Below are 16,483 nucleotides of genomic sequence, written 5' to 3'. Positions count from 1 at the left end.
AGGAGGGTGGGGCGACGAATGCAGCGCTGCAGTAAGGAAAAGAATGAACGGCTGCACACCTGGACTTAAATAGGACGCTGAACAGGTGAGTTAATTAACTAACCGCCCTAGGGGGGGGACCGAAGCAAAATACTGCAGAGTCTGCCTTCCTGAAAGGCGAACTGAGTGATCCCTCCCCCCTTGTGTTCCAAAGAACCCGCTGGCTTCAAGTAGCTAAAATCCCACAGACTTCTATTAAGGATAAACAGTTATTACTAGGGGTGTTGGAAAAAAATCGGTTTTTGGGTCAAAAACTAAAATCTGTATATCTCTTCTTCAATTACAATCCATTACAGCACACGTGTTTATGTTACATCATCTTGCTCGTCCTCTCGCGTACCTGAGAGTGAGTTGGCTGGGGGGTGGGGGTGGTTGGGTGGGGTCAGGGAGCTTGTGGCCCGCCCAGTGTAACCCTACGCAACAAACACCATCCCATTTTAAACAGTGCTTTTTCGTCTGCTCCCTATTTACAGCGATGTAAATAAAGCAGTACTCAGAAATGCAATTTTGAGCTTAATTTTGTTTATATTTGTCCTCCATCGTCAGAAAAATCCCACAACACATTTTTTTTATCAGACTAGGTCTTAAATAAAAAAAGCCTAAATGTTCAGTGTTCTCTGTTTGTCTGTCTATTTACACAGTTGATAAGACAGTAATCTTGTAAATCATGAGTGTGTTGCTGGCTTTTAAATGTGCTGTTTTAATTAGGAGAGAGCAGACAAGAATTTAAAAAGGGTAAAACTATGTTTTTTGTGACGTTGACTGCTTTGATGCCTGGGAAATAATACAGAAAGCAGTATGAAGAAAGTACGAAGACTGCTTTGAGTGAGCCAGGAGATCCCCCAGAGTCCAGGCTGGTGGTAATGAAGAGGATTAAGGATGAGTCATCCTCAGGATCTGAGATAGTTGAAGATCCTGTTGCAAGTGAACAGGAGAAGAAGGGGGTTGCCTCAAGAATTTGCAAGGACAGCTCATGACAGACGGAAGGTGAAGGGAGAGACAATATTTTAACACTTGACGGCTTAAACACGATTAGCTATTGATTGGTTGAAGCTGATTAGTGATGATGAACAGGTAAAATAGGGTTTGTGGAAAGTCTTTCTGACTGTCCTTTTGGTGAGGTTGATGATGTGCTTTATGGTGGCATTTCAGTCCATGTTATTGACATGGACTGAAATGACACAGCTTGCCTGCTCCATCGTACTGATCGATTGCTCATCTAACTCATATTAGCACCTAATTATTTCATTGTGGTGTTTAGACACAGTTGTAAAACAGATATGATGTTTCACAGATGTGACTTTCATCGTATGGTTTTCTTTAATTAAGACAAAACCCCAGCCCAGTTTAACAAGTACCGGGTAGCTGCTTCTTGGAAAACGTCCTATCTCTTATCGGAATGCATCCACGAGTCCTTGCTCTAAGGTAACCGCCGTCTGGCGTGCTCCCTTGTGTGCGAGCCAAGTGCAATTACCTCTGTCCGTTCTCTGGCCATCACCACGATGAGGACAAAAGCTTTGCTTTGACCTTAAGCTTCAGCAGAGGATATCATATAGTATGATTCACATTTTTGAGCTACTGCTCCCTGTTTACTCAAGTATGCTTTGTCCTCTGTCCATGTGCCAGCTTTGCCTTTTGTGATTTGTGTGCGTGCCACGGCCGGTGACAGCCTGCAAGTGGTGCAGGGAGCGAAACTCCGATTCAGATCCATGAGCGACCGGTGAAGATAGTCAGAGGTGTCAAATTCACCAGAGCCTTGTCTGCCCTTTCTGTCTTAAGTGCTGTGTCGGAAATGGAAAAGATTAATAGGCTGTTGTCTCAGCAGCCTGTGTTAGCGTGAACTGACTTGTCGCTGGGATGCAAAGAGAAAAATCTGCAGGTAATGAAAGATTACGGATTCCGGAAGAAATGTGGGAATCAAGAAATGCCATCACACTTTGTTTTATATTTATCGACTTTAGTTTAATTGATGTTTAGAGCTTACTTAAAGCAATGGAGGAATGTCATTTTTTGGTTAACCTCCATCAGTACAAAGGTTATTGTGTCTCTAGATTGCTTCGCTTTTCAGTTCCTCAACCAAGAAAAACGTGGTGTCTATCTTTTCTGTCTGCTACCCTTCTCACCCTCAGTTATTATTCCCCCCATGTCTCGGGCTAAAGGGTTTTCACACAGCAGTGGATTCATTTCACAGATAGCTGTCATTCTAATGGTTTGCATCTAAAGTGAGAGCAAAAACTAACAGGGGAGGGTTGTTAGCAAGGTCACCCCTCGCCGTAACTTGGTGTTCAATGTGAACTGCGTTCAGAAAAGTGTGAGATTTGCAGCCGGCAGAGAGACGGCTCACTCAGGTGTCCTTCAGTTGTCTTTCACTATCACCTTAGCAATAAAACACATTTTTATTTTTTACTGGCTGGCAAGGGTTGTGTTCATTTTTGAAAGAGTGTCTTTACATTTAGCTCATTTGACACCCCCCCCCCCCTTCTTTCTGTCTGCAACAGCCAACTTAATGAATGCTGCTCCACTGCCCTCTTGTGGTTTTTCTGTGTATTGAAAACATGAGTCAAATGATGAAACTTGAGTCAAATTCTTGTTTTTACATTTCCTGCACTTCCATCATGAAAAACATGTGATTCCAAAGAGACGTCTTTATTGTGTTTTCAGAAAAAAAACTCCAGAATATTTTCTTTATTTGGGATTATAGTTTAAGACAAACAATCAAAATCAAAAATTATAAAAAAAACATCCAAATGCTTTTCATACTTCTAGCCTAGATTTAAAAAATTTCAATACAAAAACATAAATATCCTTAATTGTCTGCTTGTGTAAGCTTCACAGAAACAGTATAGTCACACAGACGCATTCAATCAAATGCGCACTAAACCAAGACAGCAGTTTAGGGTTAACTGTAGCACCATCACAATTCATTTTCAAGATTCTTCTTTGGCTGCAGTCACAACTTTGATAGCTCATTAAAACTATTGCATTTCAGTGCCGGTTTAAGACATATTTATCCCATAATCCTGATGAAGAACACATAAATAACTCCACCACACCTGAAGGTGTTGGCCTCCCTAAAAACCGAGTTAATTCATGGTGAAGGTGTCTCCGCGGTTCACGTCATCTGTCATCTGTGATGCATTTGCTGGCTTTGCATTTGAGGTGCAGTTTTTGAGTTCCCCTTTCAGCTCTGACAGCTGTTGAGCATGGCTGGAGAGAGTCCCGTTGACCTGCAGGAGAAGACCGCTGGACTGTCTTTCCAGCTCATCCCTGATCCTCTCCAGATCTTCTGCCATGTTGTTCAGGCCCCTACACTGATCCTCCACGGAAGCCACGCGCCCGCCAACCTCACTTACTTCTTTTTTGACCACAGTCGCTGTACTTCGGCATGCTCGGACTTCCTCTGCCAGTCGCCTCTTCACGTCCTGAAGCTCTCCTTTAAGTCGGGTCAGTTTTCGTTCACCTGCACCCAGCATGGAGGCCTGATGTCCAACCAGCTGGACCACCCCTTTTATTTGATGGGCCAGACGAAGCTCTCTCTCATGCCAGGAGCTGTTTACTTGACCCATCTGGTGTGCCACCGTGCCGAGAGAGTCATGGAGACCTGTCAGGCTCCGGTTGACCCTGTAAACATTGAACTTAAGGAAAGTCAGCTCAGCTTGAATGGGCGTGTCTTTTATTTGTTGAACCTGTTGGTCCCTAGCAGTGAGCATTGTTAGTATTTCCTGAAGTGTCGTATTAAGGCTGTTCAAACGTTCTCCCTGCATGTGCAGCACCTCCTTCACACTCTGCTCCTCCACCTGGACTTCATCTGGCCCTGCCGAGTCTCCCTGAGTGCCAGATGTCTGAAGGGGAGAGCAAGGAGAGGAGCAGAGAATCTCGAGGCCATTGAGCTGTTTCTGCACCCTGTCCACGTCGAGCTCGAGTCTCGCTCGCAGGGACTCCACCTCCGTCTCTAGAGGTGGGAGAGCATGACCCTCCAGCAGTGCGGTGGCATTACCCAGCTCTTCCAGTGCTGCTTGTAAGCGGTCCTCAACGGCTCTCAACTTACCCTCCATTCGAATCTCCAGGTCCTGTTGCATCATCTTGCCAGAGTCATCACTTTTCAGTTTCCCTGTCAAGTTGAGCTTGGCCTCCACATATCCTAGACGTCCCTCCAAAATTCCCTCAATGTGATCCCTATGACTACCTAGCTCCACTCTTAATCGACCCTGAGTTTGGTTGAGCCTTGCTACAGACGTGTCAAGCCGCTGCACTCTTTCTACCAGTTCATTCATGTCCTCACAGCAGCTCCCTGTGGATGTGAATCCATGGATCTGTGCCTGGAGGCTTCCAAGCTCACTCCTCAGCTTTGCAGCGCTCTCCTCCACAGCGGGTCTAATGGTCTCCTGCAGCTCGCGCCACTCCTTCTGGCATTGTCGGCCCTCATCTCCGGTTTTTTCCTCACACGGGCTTTGTGCGCCCCCCATGTGCTTCTTTAAGCCATCAAGGATGTCAGCTTTGTATTCACTCAGTTTGGACTCCATAAAGTCCTCCACGGGCTGTCCAAGATTTCCGCTGAAATCAGAAAGCACTGCTGCCCCATTTGAAATTTTCCTTACTATTCTGTCGTGCCCCATCACAGTTGTTTTAAGCTCCCGCAGCTCTGCTGTGTGTTGTTGCAGCTCTGTCCTGACCTCCTCTACTCTTCCATTCAGGTCTGGGAGGCCTGAAAAGATGTGGCTGCCATCCAAACCCTCTCTGTCAGGGTGTCCCCCTGGAATTTCAGCAAACCCTATAGTGGAAGGATTAGAGGATATAGCTGGTGCTGGAATAGGACCAAGGCCAGCGGAAAGAAGAGCAGATAGCATCCTGTTGGCATCTTCTCTCAGAGAGGCTCTCAGGCTGTCTTCCAGTCCAGTCACAATTCCTCGCAGTGTTTCCAGACCCTGGTTTAGACGCTGAACATCCTCCTCCATGCGATGTATTCGCTCTTTTGTCTCATTGTCCAGAACTTGCCCTGAAAAGAAATTGTAGAAAACTGTTCACAATGGAGGCAAAGTAAACATGAAACTGCAGAATGAATCTAATGAGAGGATGAATACCTGTGACTCCCTCGTCAGGCTGGTCTTCTCCAGAGGGAGGAGCTGGGATTTCCTCTGGGATGAGTTCCTCAGGTCCTTGGTGGAGCTCATGTTCATGCTCTTGGTTGGTCTCTAGGATATCTGGCTCATGATCTTCTGGTACGGACTCAGCCTCGGATGGATCGGACTCAAAAGAAGGGTGTGAATGTGCATTTGGACCTCCAAAATGAGACATTGGGTAGGAGTTGAAACTACTAGTGGGAGGTCCTTTTGGCTGGCTCCAAGGATGAACTTGTACTCCTGCATTGATGGGCAGACCTTTGTACACTGGACTTTTCGACATCGGCCCTTTCTGCTGTGTCCCCTGAAACTGCAGACCTTTCATTGTTGGCTCCCTGAAAGGTGGCATCATTCTCATCGAATGCTGGAACATTGGGTGTCCCTCCATACAGTCGTAACCAGAGAACCCAGGACAGCAGCGCCACTCCAGCTCTGTGACTGTTCTATGTGCCACCTTGTAAATTGGTTTGTACATCAGTCGATATCTGAGAGAAAAAAAGATGCTCTTTTAAAGTTTTCCTTAAATAAAATTAAGAAAAATTCTAAAAGTGGGTTTAAAAACTAACAGGAGAGATGGACATTTGTGGCCCCAGGAGCACTTGTTGTACTCGGCTTTCACATAGGGTGCCGCCCCGTCCTGCATGGTGAAGGACACTGTCTTCTCTGTGACGTAGGCACAGTGGTTCCTGTCAGAGCGCACATACAAGGTGAAAACTCACACACAAGTTCAACAGCTTCCTAAAACAATCATTTTACAGAAAACAACAGACTAATTCCACATTTCCATTGTGTCTAATAAAGTTAATTTAACAGGAAGCACAAGCAGTAGCGTTAATCACAAGGGAATATTTGCTCTGAACCAGATTAAAACTCTTTGAGCTAATTCCATCTGCAATCCTTCACACAAAAAATGTAATACAATTTTGTAAAAGTAAAATACATTACTTGATAACAGTAAAAGATTGTAAAAAAAAATAAAGCTACTTTTGCAATAATATGAATATTAATTGATATTCAGAGACAAATAAATTAAAAATACTTACTTGTGTCTACTGGTAGGTTTCTGTTGATTATAATTTGGATTAAATTCGGTCTTGTATGGATGAAACTGAAAGGGTCTGTAGAATTTAGCATCAGTCATATACAAAAACAAAACCAGGAGCATTAAAGGACTCATAGCTGTTGTAGGATGCCGGATCACAAGAAATGAAAATAAAAATAAGAGAGGACTCAATAAAATTCTTGAAAAAAGGCAGCAAAGCTAAGAAAAGTAAAAAACTTTTTGAGAAGCAAACAATAAATCATTAAAAAAACACTCATAGCAAAGTATTTCTCCAACAAAGGTAAATTTTAGTCTTAATAATCCATTCTATTAGTTCAATAGAAATTCCTCTCAATTGCAAAAAGAAAAAAAAGACAAAGCAAGACAGGACAAGGCAGAGAAAGCCCTGTCAGAAAAAGGCCCTGGTCTCTACTGTGCAATATTTTTGGCAACACTTTAACACTAAGCTTGAGGCTGCCCATGGGTGTGGTGGACCCTATTCCAATGACAACGGTCCACTGTGAGTTTGAAGGAACCCCAGACAACACTAAAAGGGCCCCACTGCCACTATCTGCATATCCCCTCCCACTCAATCTACACAAAGTGACACCAAAGTGACACTATACAACCAGGGAAGAACAGTAATATGACTTTTCGTGCCCTCTCTGTTGTCCCAAAGTATTACAAATGATAAACTACTAGGAATCTGTCTTTCTGTGCATTATTTCTGCCAGTGAGAGTTGTGGGTGAAACCTGTTTTCTTAAGGTGATGTCTCGACAAACCTCACGGAAAATCACACATCACCTTCACAGAGCACAACAGCAGGCCTTGTCCCAAAAAAGGTGGTTTGAAGATCAGCTGTTTTTTAAGTGTAAGGAAAACTTACTTTGGGCTTTCCATGAGCTTAAACTGTAAATTGTGGGAGTACTATTCATATATGTGAAACAGTGAACACAAAGCAAATAATGTTTATTAATCCCAGCTTTAATCGGTCCATCATTTTTTGCAGGAAAAAAAAACCATTGCTAGTTACATTTTTAAACATATATTCTTGACTCCTGCATGTGTTTTTAAACAAAAATAATAATAATAATAATAATGGATTTATCTGCGCTTTTTCAGATGCTCAAAGTGCTTCCAATATGTCCATTATTCCTTCACTCCTCATTCATTCTTGGTGATGACATGTTTTACACCACAATGATGCATTTTCCGATAACATACACAATTACCGTTGTCATTTTTAATGTTCATATCACAGCAGAAAAATCACGTGTTTTTTCTATTTTAGCCGGCATCCAAATGTTTGGTGGTTTTAGGGCATTCTTGAACAAACGTCACATGCCCAGGGTGAACGTAGCTTTAGGCCTATTAAGAAAAATTGTGGATTTTGTAGTACAAGCACCAAGGTTGGCATGGATGTACCTTAAGATCTTCTCTTTCACAAAAGAACAGGAACATCTTCGTGACTAACGTGCTTCTCTGAATGAAGGGATCTTAAGGTACATTGATGTCAAATTTGGTGCTGATAGCACCAAATGCACAATTTGTCTGAAATATCAATCTAACCAGCTCTGCTATAACATATTTCTAAATATCTTACTTACAGTTTTTCTTTTCTGTATTAAACTTTCTTCCTCTTTCGGCTTCTCCCATCAGGGGTCGCCACAGCGAATAAGTCGCATGGTAAACTTGGCAATGTTTTACGCCGGATGCCCTTCCTGACGCAACCTTCTCAAACCGGGCTTGGGACCGGTACAGAGGTAGAGAAGGGAACAGGGAGCAGCCCGGAGTCGAGCCCTGGTTTCACGGACGGAAGGCGCCGCAAACCAGCACGAGCTAAACCGGCTCCCTCTTTTCTGTATTAAACATTGTCATTAAAACATGAAATTCTCTACTTAAAAGGTTAAAACAAAAACCAAAAATGGAATGATTGTCAATTTCAAGACGGTTATTTTTTTAAAAAAAATCATAAAATAGCGAGAAATGTTGATGGAAGATGACTTACTTCGACTTTTATGCTTTATATATACTGTAGCATTTTTTTTAAATCAAGACCATGACTTTGCCAATTTTGTATAGCAGCAAAAAATGAAACGTAACAAAAATGTTATAAATCGTAAAGGGAAGAAAAGATATGTGAAAGGCAAAAACCTTTTTTGCACCAGAAAGCTTTAGGAAAATGTGTGTTAGATGTCATACACACATTTGTAATGCTATTTTGACTGAACTGTGATTCCATTGTTGAAGCTCGGTGCAAACTTGGCAGACTGTGAAGCGGAATCTGTGAAACATGTTCTTAACTTCACACGTCTACACCCACACACTCAAAAACCAACCTAACAACAAACTTTTAGAAACGGGAGCAAACAACAACAACCCTACTCCCTGTGTGAAAAAACTGTGACAGTGCACACCCATGCTCAAATGCTGCATGCACACAAACCCACACATTCATGCACAACAAAAGTCTTTGTGCACGTTTAATGAGCCCCCCGCAACCTTGGTGCAGAAACATGCACCCCAAATGCTCCACAGAGGGTCCTCTCTCCCCTTAAACCAGATTTCAGTGACATTCAGTCATCACACTTTTCAACATTGTTGAAATATTAAACAGCAGATTAATTATGCAATACCAGCTTTGCCACCCTGAACACATTTGAATAAAATAAAAGCCCTCTCATAAAACCTGACCCTCCATTTAGCTTCTTATTTCTCATTTGTCCTTCAATTCAATGAAAGGGAGAGGGGGGGGGGGGGGGCAGAGCTTCATGAAAATGCATAATTCATTTACAAGCCGTCATAAAGTGGTTTATCCGCTTGGCCAGTTAAACGCCCTTTTGTTATAATTGTCATTGAGCAAATATATTTCACGCCATCTGCTGCTCATTATTTCATGATCCTGGAGAAGAGAAATGAACACGGACTCATCTACTCAGCAACAGACACGAGGACGTCTGCAGAAAATGTGCAAAATGGACCAACAACACAGATCAAAAAGAAGAAATATTTCACTCAACTTTTTGCATATTTTTGTTAAGATTTCCCAAGATGTAAATACTTCAGAAAACATTAAATTGAGTGGTAAGATGTTTAAACAGTGTTCCCATTGAGACTCTGACATGTCGGTGTTCATTAAACAATAGAAGTTAAAGTTAAAGTCTACAACTTTGACCAATCTCTCAGCACTCATGTCTTTTTCACATGAAATGATGGGCGGCTGTGGTGCAGCAGTAGGGCGCTCGACCCCTGATCGTAAGATTGCAGGTCAATTCCTGCCTTGCACGCCCATGAGTTGATGGGCAAGACACTGAACCCCATCTCTGGTGGTAGGTTGGTGCTAGTGTTCAGCAGCGGTGCCACCGCCAGTGTGTGACTGGGTGAATGGGTCTGTGACTGTAAAGCGCTTTGGGCCTTGAAGAAGGTAGAAAAACACTATGAGTATATGCCATTTACCAGGAAAATGTTCTCTTTTTTTAAAAAATCTGAAAATGTCAATTTATCAAAATTTCTATTCTTAAAACTTTAAGTTTCTGTTAAGATGAAACATTCTGTCAGGAATTGTAAAGAAATGTTCTTTAAATCTGAAGAGATTTTTTTTTCATTTACATTTTTTTCCAAGTTATGAATTGTATTTACCAAAAAGCAGCAAATCTGATTGCTAAAAAGTCATCAAAACCAAAAACACCACCAGAAAGCACCCTAAGGGATTAAAGTTAAAACACATTCAAAACAGAGTTAAGCTGAAATGTTAAACTCAAACCAACAAGTTTAAATGTGATTTAAATGTGATGCTGATAATCTAATCTATGATAAAAGTCATCCCACTGTTTGTACCAAAGAAAATCTGTTGAAGGTCAATAAGCACAACCAACAATAAGGCGCACTGGATCATATTCCCGATTTCTATTTTTGAACACATTCAAGTGCACCTTAAGGTCCAAGAAACATGGTAAGGGTCCCTTAATTAGCTCTGATTTAATTTTGGTTACTTAGATTTAAAAATTTCTGGCTGAGATGCACCACCAACAATAAAATTAACGATGTTTATTTGTCTTTTTATTTATATAATCACTGCTAACATGAAATTCCCTACTACTAAATTTACTGCATTGAGGATTTTTCTTCAAAAATTCAGAAAAATTAACAATAATTTTGTTTAAAATGTTTTCACATTTATTTCTGGTCTATGTGAAGAAATGAAAAGTGTTCCAAAATAATTATTTGCATTTAATGTTATTATAAGGGTTTAAAGAAGGCAGGCCAATAGGTTGGCCCTTACATATTTTCACCTCACCAAATCTAGCCTCTATGCAAAAAATCTGGACATCCCTGTGCTTCGTGATACAAGGTGTTTTTTTTAGTTTGAAAGGAAGTCGTATGAACCTCTGTTAAAAGGTGTAATCCAATTCATACTTTAAAAACACATGTTCTATTTATGTTTATGTTTTATTTGCACCGAAACAAGCATTTTATTTATTATCATAGTAGTAACAACAGCATAAATACAAATTAGTCTCTTATTTTTCTAAAGGGTGAAGCAAGACATAATGGCTTCTACTGATCAGTGAGAAATTGACCCAGTTGGCTCTTAAAGTGTTGAAGGTTGCAAACTCCCTTGCATTAAGCATGCATTACTAAGCTGAAGAGCTGAAACCAAAAATTAATTCAGATACATCATAATTCTCACATTTATTCTTAAACAATGAACAACTGATTGGTCTATTAATTAGACTTTAATCTATCAAGCACCTTCATCCAGGCGTTAGAACATTACAGGTAGACCCACTAAGCCATGAGATTTAAGGCAGGTCCACTCTGCATCTTCTGTTCTCACTCATACTTCACTAAGTATGGGTGCCACTAATAGATTTTTTAGTTATTAGTAAAGACAAGTTGAAGCGTTTTTCATCTGGAAGACAATAATTTTTCCAGGTCAGACGTCGTATTTTAAACATAAGAAATTCTTATCATGGTCTATATTTATGACTCAAGTCTGGTTGGAAAATTTCCCTCAAACTTTTTAGTTCAAAGACATTTGGCAAACAGAACTACCACACCTCTATGCAGCTTAGTCACTAACAGACTCATATGCAGTTGTAGTGGAAGATCTGAACTCTCCCTCCACCCAAACCACTTGGACGTGGTGAAACATAAAAAGTTCTCTACCTCCAACCACCCCCTGCTTTGAACAAGAGCAGTTTGTGTGTTGTAGGGATCACTTGACTGACCCGTTTTAGAAGCAGGCCCATTTCCTGCTTCCTGTTTCTAGATCGCACCTCTTTCACCAAGAAACAACCTGATTGGCGCATACAGCCATGAGTGAGAGGGCACATTTATTACATCTTCTCAATGAACTCTTGAGCCTCCTTGACTTTCCAAACAGGGTGTCATTGTAGCACGAGGAGCATGCTGCAGAACACATAATGTCTGAGCCTGGGCTGAGGCTCTGCTCCCCTGAAAACAAGCAGCGCTTTCTTTCTGAGTGGAGCGGACTCCACCCTGGCTTCGCCCTGCAGCTGTTTTAACTTCTAGTTAGACAAGCTGTTTTTTGGATATAATGAACAGAGTGAGGCCATGTTTGTCTTCATGCCCAAGAGGAAGTGAACAGCAGTCTGTGCTGCAGATGGGAGGCCATGTTTTTGTTTATCCACCCTTTGGTCTTTTGTTCCTGTTTGATTTTAGCACCAATGGTCTAAATTCGGAGCTACCTTGAAAATCACCACTCTTAGTGTCTATAGTACATTCAAAGAGGCTGAGGTGTATTTCGCTAAGATAAGTTGCTAATAATATGATATTTTAGAGCTATCCCATGTAATTATTCATTTCCGTTGCTTTTGTGGTTATTTTATGTACAGTGAATGTTTTACAAGACGAAAAGGAACGAGAGGAAAAGAATGATTTCACTACATCATGAATGTATGATCAAGCATCCGACTGTGCAGAGGTTGGATTAAGTATCTGCTTGTTTAATTGCTTGTTTCGATTTGTGTAAGAAAAAAAAAGAAACACACTTTCTTTTCTCTTCTTTTTGTTCACTTTCACGAATGATTCCCATCTGTGGAATTCCCTAGTTTGTGTAGACAAATCTCATGCTGTGGTTGAAACACTTCACACTTTAGCTAGGGGGTGAAGTGTGTTTGCTGTTGCCACATTCATGTGTACACATCTGGACAGAGTCAGCACGCACACATGTGTGTATCAGGATGCTCTAGACAGCAGGAAACTCATTTCCCCAGCATCAGTGAAAATTTGATTAGATTTTTAAGTAGATCTTTATTGTCACTGTCACAAGTACAATGAATTTCAAAAATTGCTTCCCTAATCTGTGCAACACTCATACATTAAAAAACCTATGGTAAAAACCTCTGAGTAAAAATAATAAATAATACATAAAATTGGTAAAAAAGTGCATTATTTGGCACATTTACCTTTATACCTGTTTTATACATCCATCCATCTGTTTTCTGGACCCGTGGTGTCCCTTTTGGGGTCGCAGGGCTGCTGAAGGCTATCGCAGCTACTGTTGGATGAAGATGGGGTACACCCTTAAAACGTTCCCAGTCTATTGCCGGGCCACACACTCACACACTTCCATGACATGGACACCTAGGGCCAATTTAGAATCACCAATAGACCTATGATGCCTGTTTCTGGACTGTGGGAGGAAACCGGGAACATGCAAACTCCACACACAAATATCCCTGCTGCTTTTGAACCAGGGCCTTCTTGCCATGAGGATAAATGCAAACCACTACTTCACCATATCACCCCATGCTAAAGCAGATTACTTTTATTTTCATTACATTGTATTGTGTTAGGGGCTTTACTCCTTTTTTTACCCATAGTCCCAAATGTGGGCCGGTGAGTTTACTTCAACAGGTCCACTGGTCTGTGTTGTCATCGCTAGGTTTCAGCCAGTGCTGCTGCTTCAACTCACAGGTTTGCCACCATCCACACACAGTTGTTCAAAATGAAAAATCCGAGATGACTGTGGTGACCTTGGCCAACCAGGAGGCATGACTTACAGTCATTTTTAAAATGATTTAAATGTATTTAATCCAACAATAAAGACAGATCATAGTTGTCTTTGCTTTGCCATAAAGCAAAACTGAAATCTATTTCTCAATCAAAACTTTTGAAGTTCCTATTAACCATGAATATGTGCATCTTCAGAATCAGGTTTGCTATGTAACACCTGCCTCAATAACAAGATGAAGAGCAATGTCCAGAACATGACCGCCCCCTAGTGTTACATAACCTCCTGAAACAGAATCCTGTTTTAAATGTTTAATTAAAACTAGAAATCACATATTAGACATTGTTTATTATAGATGAAAGAAAACTGGTTTCTATCTCTACATTTATTTTAGTAATTAGCTTCAAGTGAGCAGAGCCACATCAGGACCATTCTTGAACTGACCATAAAAACAATATAAAAAATTACTTTCTTAAATTTTTAAACAAAAGGCAGCAGCAGCTCACGAGGGACCTCACATGCCTGCAATGGCTATTTTAGTCTCTTTGATGTTTTCTCCTGTGGAAACTATTAATTTAAGGAGTCTCTTTCATCTTTTTGCTCTCTAACTAGGCCAAATGTGCAGAAGCTGCTAAAGCTCACAACCTGTCTGTTACAACAGAAGCAGCTTCAGGTATAACCGAAATCACTCAGAAAAGCATCTCTGCACTCACAGCCGCAGGGAACAGAATGTTTATCCAGTCATAATAGTTTGGTCAGCTCTACCAGGGAATTAGGAAGTTGTTACATACTATTATTGGTTGAAGGAGGATGTCTGGAATTATTCACGAGAAAGATTGTTCTTTCATTTCCTGTTAATCTCTGAGTGATTTTACCTCTCTGTCTCTTTATATTATATGCTCACTAGTGCAAATTAAACCTTAAGCTGTTTGAAACAAAAAGTTACATTTTTTTGACATTTTTAAAAATAAAGATTTTAAAATTTAATAAACCTTTTTATAGATACGTTTTCTGAAATTTTAAAGTAAAAAAAAGTATAACTCGTTGAATTTCAAAGGGATTGCTATGTTTTATTTTACTGTTAAAATACCACGAATTAAACATACCGGTATTTGAATCGAAAATTTAAAATATTTAGTTCTCTGTGAATTTACTGGAAATAAATAAGGAAATCTGACAGATGAAGCTATCAAGCAAGAAACATTAAGTTAATTAATGTGCAATTTATGTTGTTTTTAAACCTTAGGTATTCTGGTTTCTTTGTGTTCATCTATAGTAGCCTCAGTCTTTGATGGAAACATCTAAATACTAAATTTGGGCTTTTGTTTAAGCAGTTTATTATATGATTGAAGTTTGCATTTTTCTGGTAAAAGAAACTGATTTTTAATCATAGTGTCACTGTGCATTTTGCAAAAGGAAAAATTTGACAACAACTTTTTTTGTTTGTTACTCACTATGCTTCACCAGAGGGCAATCCCTTTCAACGTCCTTTTTAATTCAACTAAATGTAAAAATGTATATCTTAGAAAAAAAACATGTAACACTATATTCTTCAAGTATTTTGGACATCTTTTAGTTCTGTAGCTGGCTGCCATTCAGTGAACAAACTAAGGAAAGCAGATATTACTTGTATTATTGACTTTTCCAATTTCATCTTCTCCTTCAGCAGATTCTCAGTGATTAAGGGAATGATCACTACCCATACATGCATCCCAAAAAAGTGAATGTATCTCAGTGATAATCCCTGTTTAAGTCATGCAGTTCTCTTCAATCAAAGACACAAGGAAACCCACAGAAAAACATTAAAAATTCACTTTTCCACTATTTTCAACTGACATTGGAAATTGCCGTTCCCGTCTTCACCTGTTGGGGCAGCAACGTGCTAAAAAGCATTCGGGCTCCAATGTTCAAGCTGTTGATAAAAAGTCAGAGGAAGAGCAAAGGAAGACAATCCAGCTTTGTAGAAATGTGTTGTTTTTTTTGGCATCACACCGTTCTCTGTTGTTTTCATTTAATATGAAAGAGGAGACATTATGTAAGCCTCAGTAATATCTGCTGCATGCACAGTGTGAGTGCCTGGGCAGCCAGTGCTAACTTAAGAGTTTGAAACATTCAAGACACATCACATCATTGTCTCATTAAATTCATGTTTTTGTGTGTGTGACACTGTCAAAACAGTCAAATTAATCAAGACCTTTTTGAGAAGAAAAAGTCTGCCTGGAAGAAAAAAAACTTTTGTGAGCATTGACTCTGATTTAATTTAAAATGTTACTTACATCTATCACTTTTCTTAACCTGCTATATCACTTTTGGGGTCACAAGGTTGCTGGAGCCTATCCAGGCCACTGTTGGGTGAAGGCTTTTCTGCAATCTGTTGCAGAACCCACAATCACTCCCACTGAGTAACCTGTGAACCTATGAAGAAAGTACATGTGCACGAGGAGAACATGCAAACTCCTCACGGAAAGGTCCCAGCCGAGATTCAAACCAGGGCTTTCTCGTTGTGAGGCAAGAGTGCAACCACCGCACCACTGTTTAGTCCTTGTGTAAACTTCTAAATATAAAACATGTCAACAGGACAAAAACATTTATAGTTATCTTGTTCAGAAGTACAAGCCATTGCTGTTTTGATCACAGAAACAAATAAATCTGTTCTTCTTTGGCCGTTAAGGCTCTGAAGGTCAAGTATTCACAGGTTTACAAAAGCTTATAACATCTTTCTTCTTTCTCTTTCGGCTTTTCCCATCAGGGGTCGCCACAGCGAATCATCCTTTTCCACCTCACTCTATCATGGACATCTTCTACCCTAACATTAGCCAACTTCATGTCCTCTGTTAAGACATCCAAATATCTCCTCTTTGGTCGTCCTCTTGCCCTCCGGCCAGGCAGCTCCATCTCCAACATCCTTCTACCAATATATCCACTATCCCTCCTCTGAACATGTCCAAACCATCTCAGTCTGGCTTCTCTGACTTTGTCGCTAACACAGGCAACATGAGCCGTCCCTCTGATGTACTCGTTCCTTATCCTGTCTAACCTGGTCACTCCTAAGGAGAACCTCAACATCTTCATCTCTGCTACCTCCATCTCAGCCTCTTGTCTCTGTCTCACTGCTACCGTCTCTAACCCATAGAGCAGAGCTGGTCTCACCACTGTCTTGTACACCTTTCCTTTGAGTCTTGCTGACACTCTTCTGTCACACAACACTCCTGACACTTTCCTCCAACCGCTCCAACCTGCTTGCACTCGCCTCTTCACCTCTTTTCCACAATCCCCATCACACTGAACTGTTGACCCCAAGT

At 40.7% G+C, this 16,483-nt stretch overlaps 1 protein-coding gene across 1 annotated transcript; it reads right to left on the bottom strand.

Annotated features, from left to right (window-relative positions):
- Nucleotides 1–2,669: 2,669 nt before the first annotated feature.
- On the bottom strand, nt 2,670–6,727 carry emilin3a (elastin microfibril interfacer 3a). Its single transcript, XM_004070956.4, has 4 exons — nt 6,203–6,727; nt 5,726–5,845; nt 5,121–5,644; nt 2,670–5,035 (listed from the first exon to the last, which is right to left on the bottom strand). Exons 1-4 carry the CDS (start codon nt 6,334–6,336, stop codon nt 3,123–3,125), a joined length of 2,691 nt encoding a protein of 896 aa, XP_004071004.1. The 5' UTR covers nt 6,337–6,727; the 3' UTR covers nt 2,670–3,122.
- Between the last annotated feature and the right edge of the window lie 9,756 nt (nt 6,728–16,483).

This window comes from Oryzias latipes, chromosome 7 (genome assembly GCF_053564925.1).
Source record: "Oryzias latipes strain Hd-rR chromosome 7, Olatipes_Hd-rR_3.1".
Classification (NCBI taxonomy): Eukaryota; Metazoa; Chordata; class Actinopteri; order Beloniformes; family Adrianichthyidae; genus Oryzias; species Oryzias latipes.
Note: the sequence above shows the minus strand (reverse complement) of the source record. Positions and strands in the feature narration are given on the sequence as shown.

What these genes read in the sequence shown, in the direction of transcription:
- emilin3a (XM_004070956.4), bottom strand. Translation starts at nt 6,336, where the DNA reads ATGAGTCCTTTAATGCTCCTGGTTTTGTTTTTGTATATGACTGATGCT. An exon ending in CACAAATGTCCATCTCTCCT is followed by an intron (nt 5,645 to 5,725) that starts GTTAGTTTTTAA and finishes TTTTTCTCTCAG; the next exon opens with ATATCGACTGATGTACAAAC. An exon ending in GCCTGACGAGGGAGTCACAG is followed by an intron (nt 5,036 to 5,120) that starts GTATTCATCCTC and finishes ATTTCTTTTCAG; the next exon opens with GGCAAGTTCTGGACAATGAG.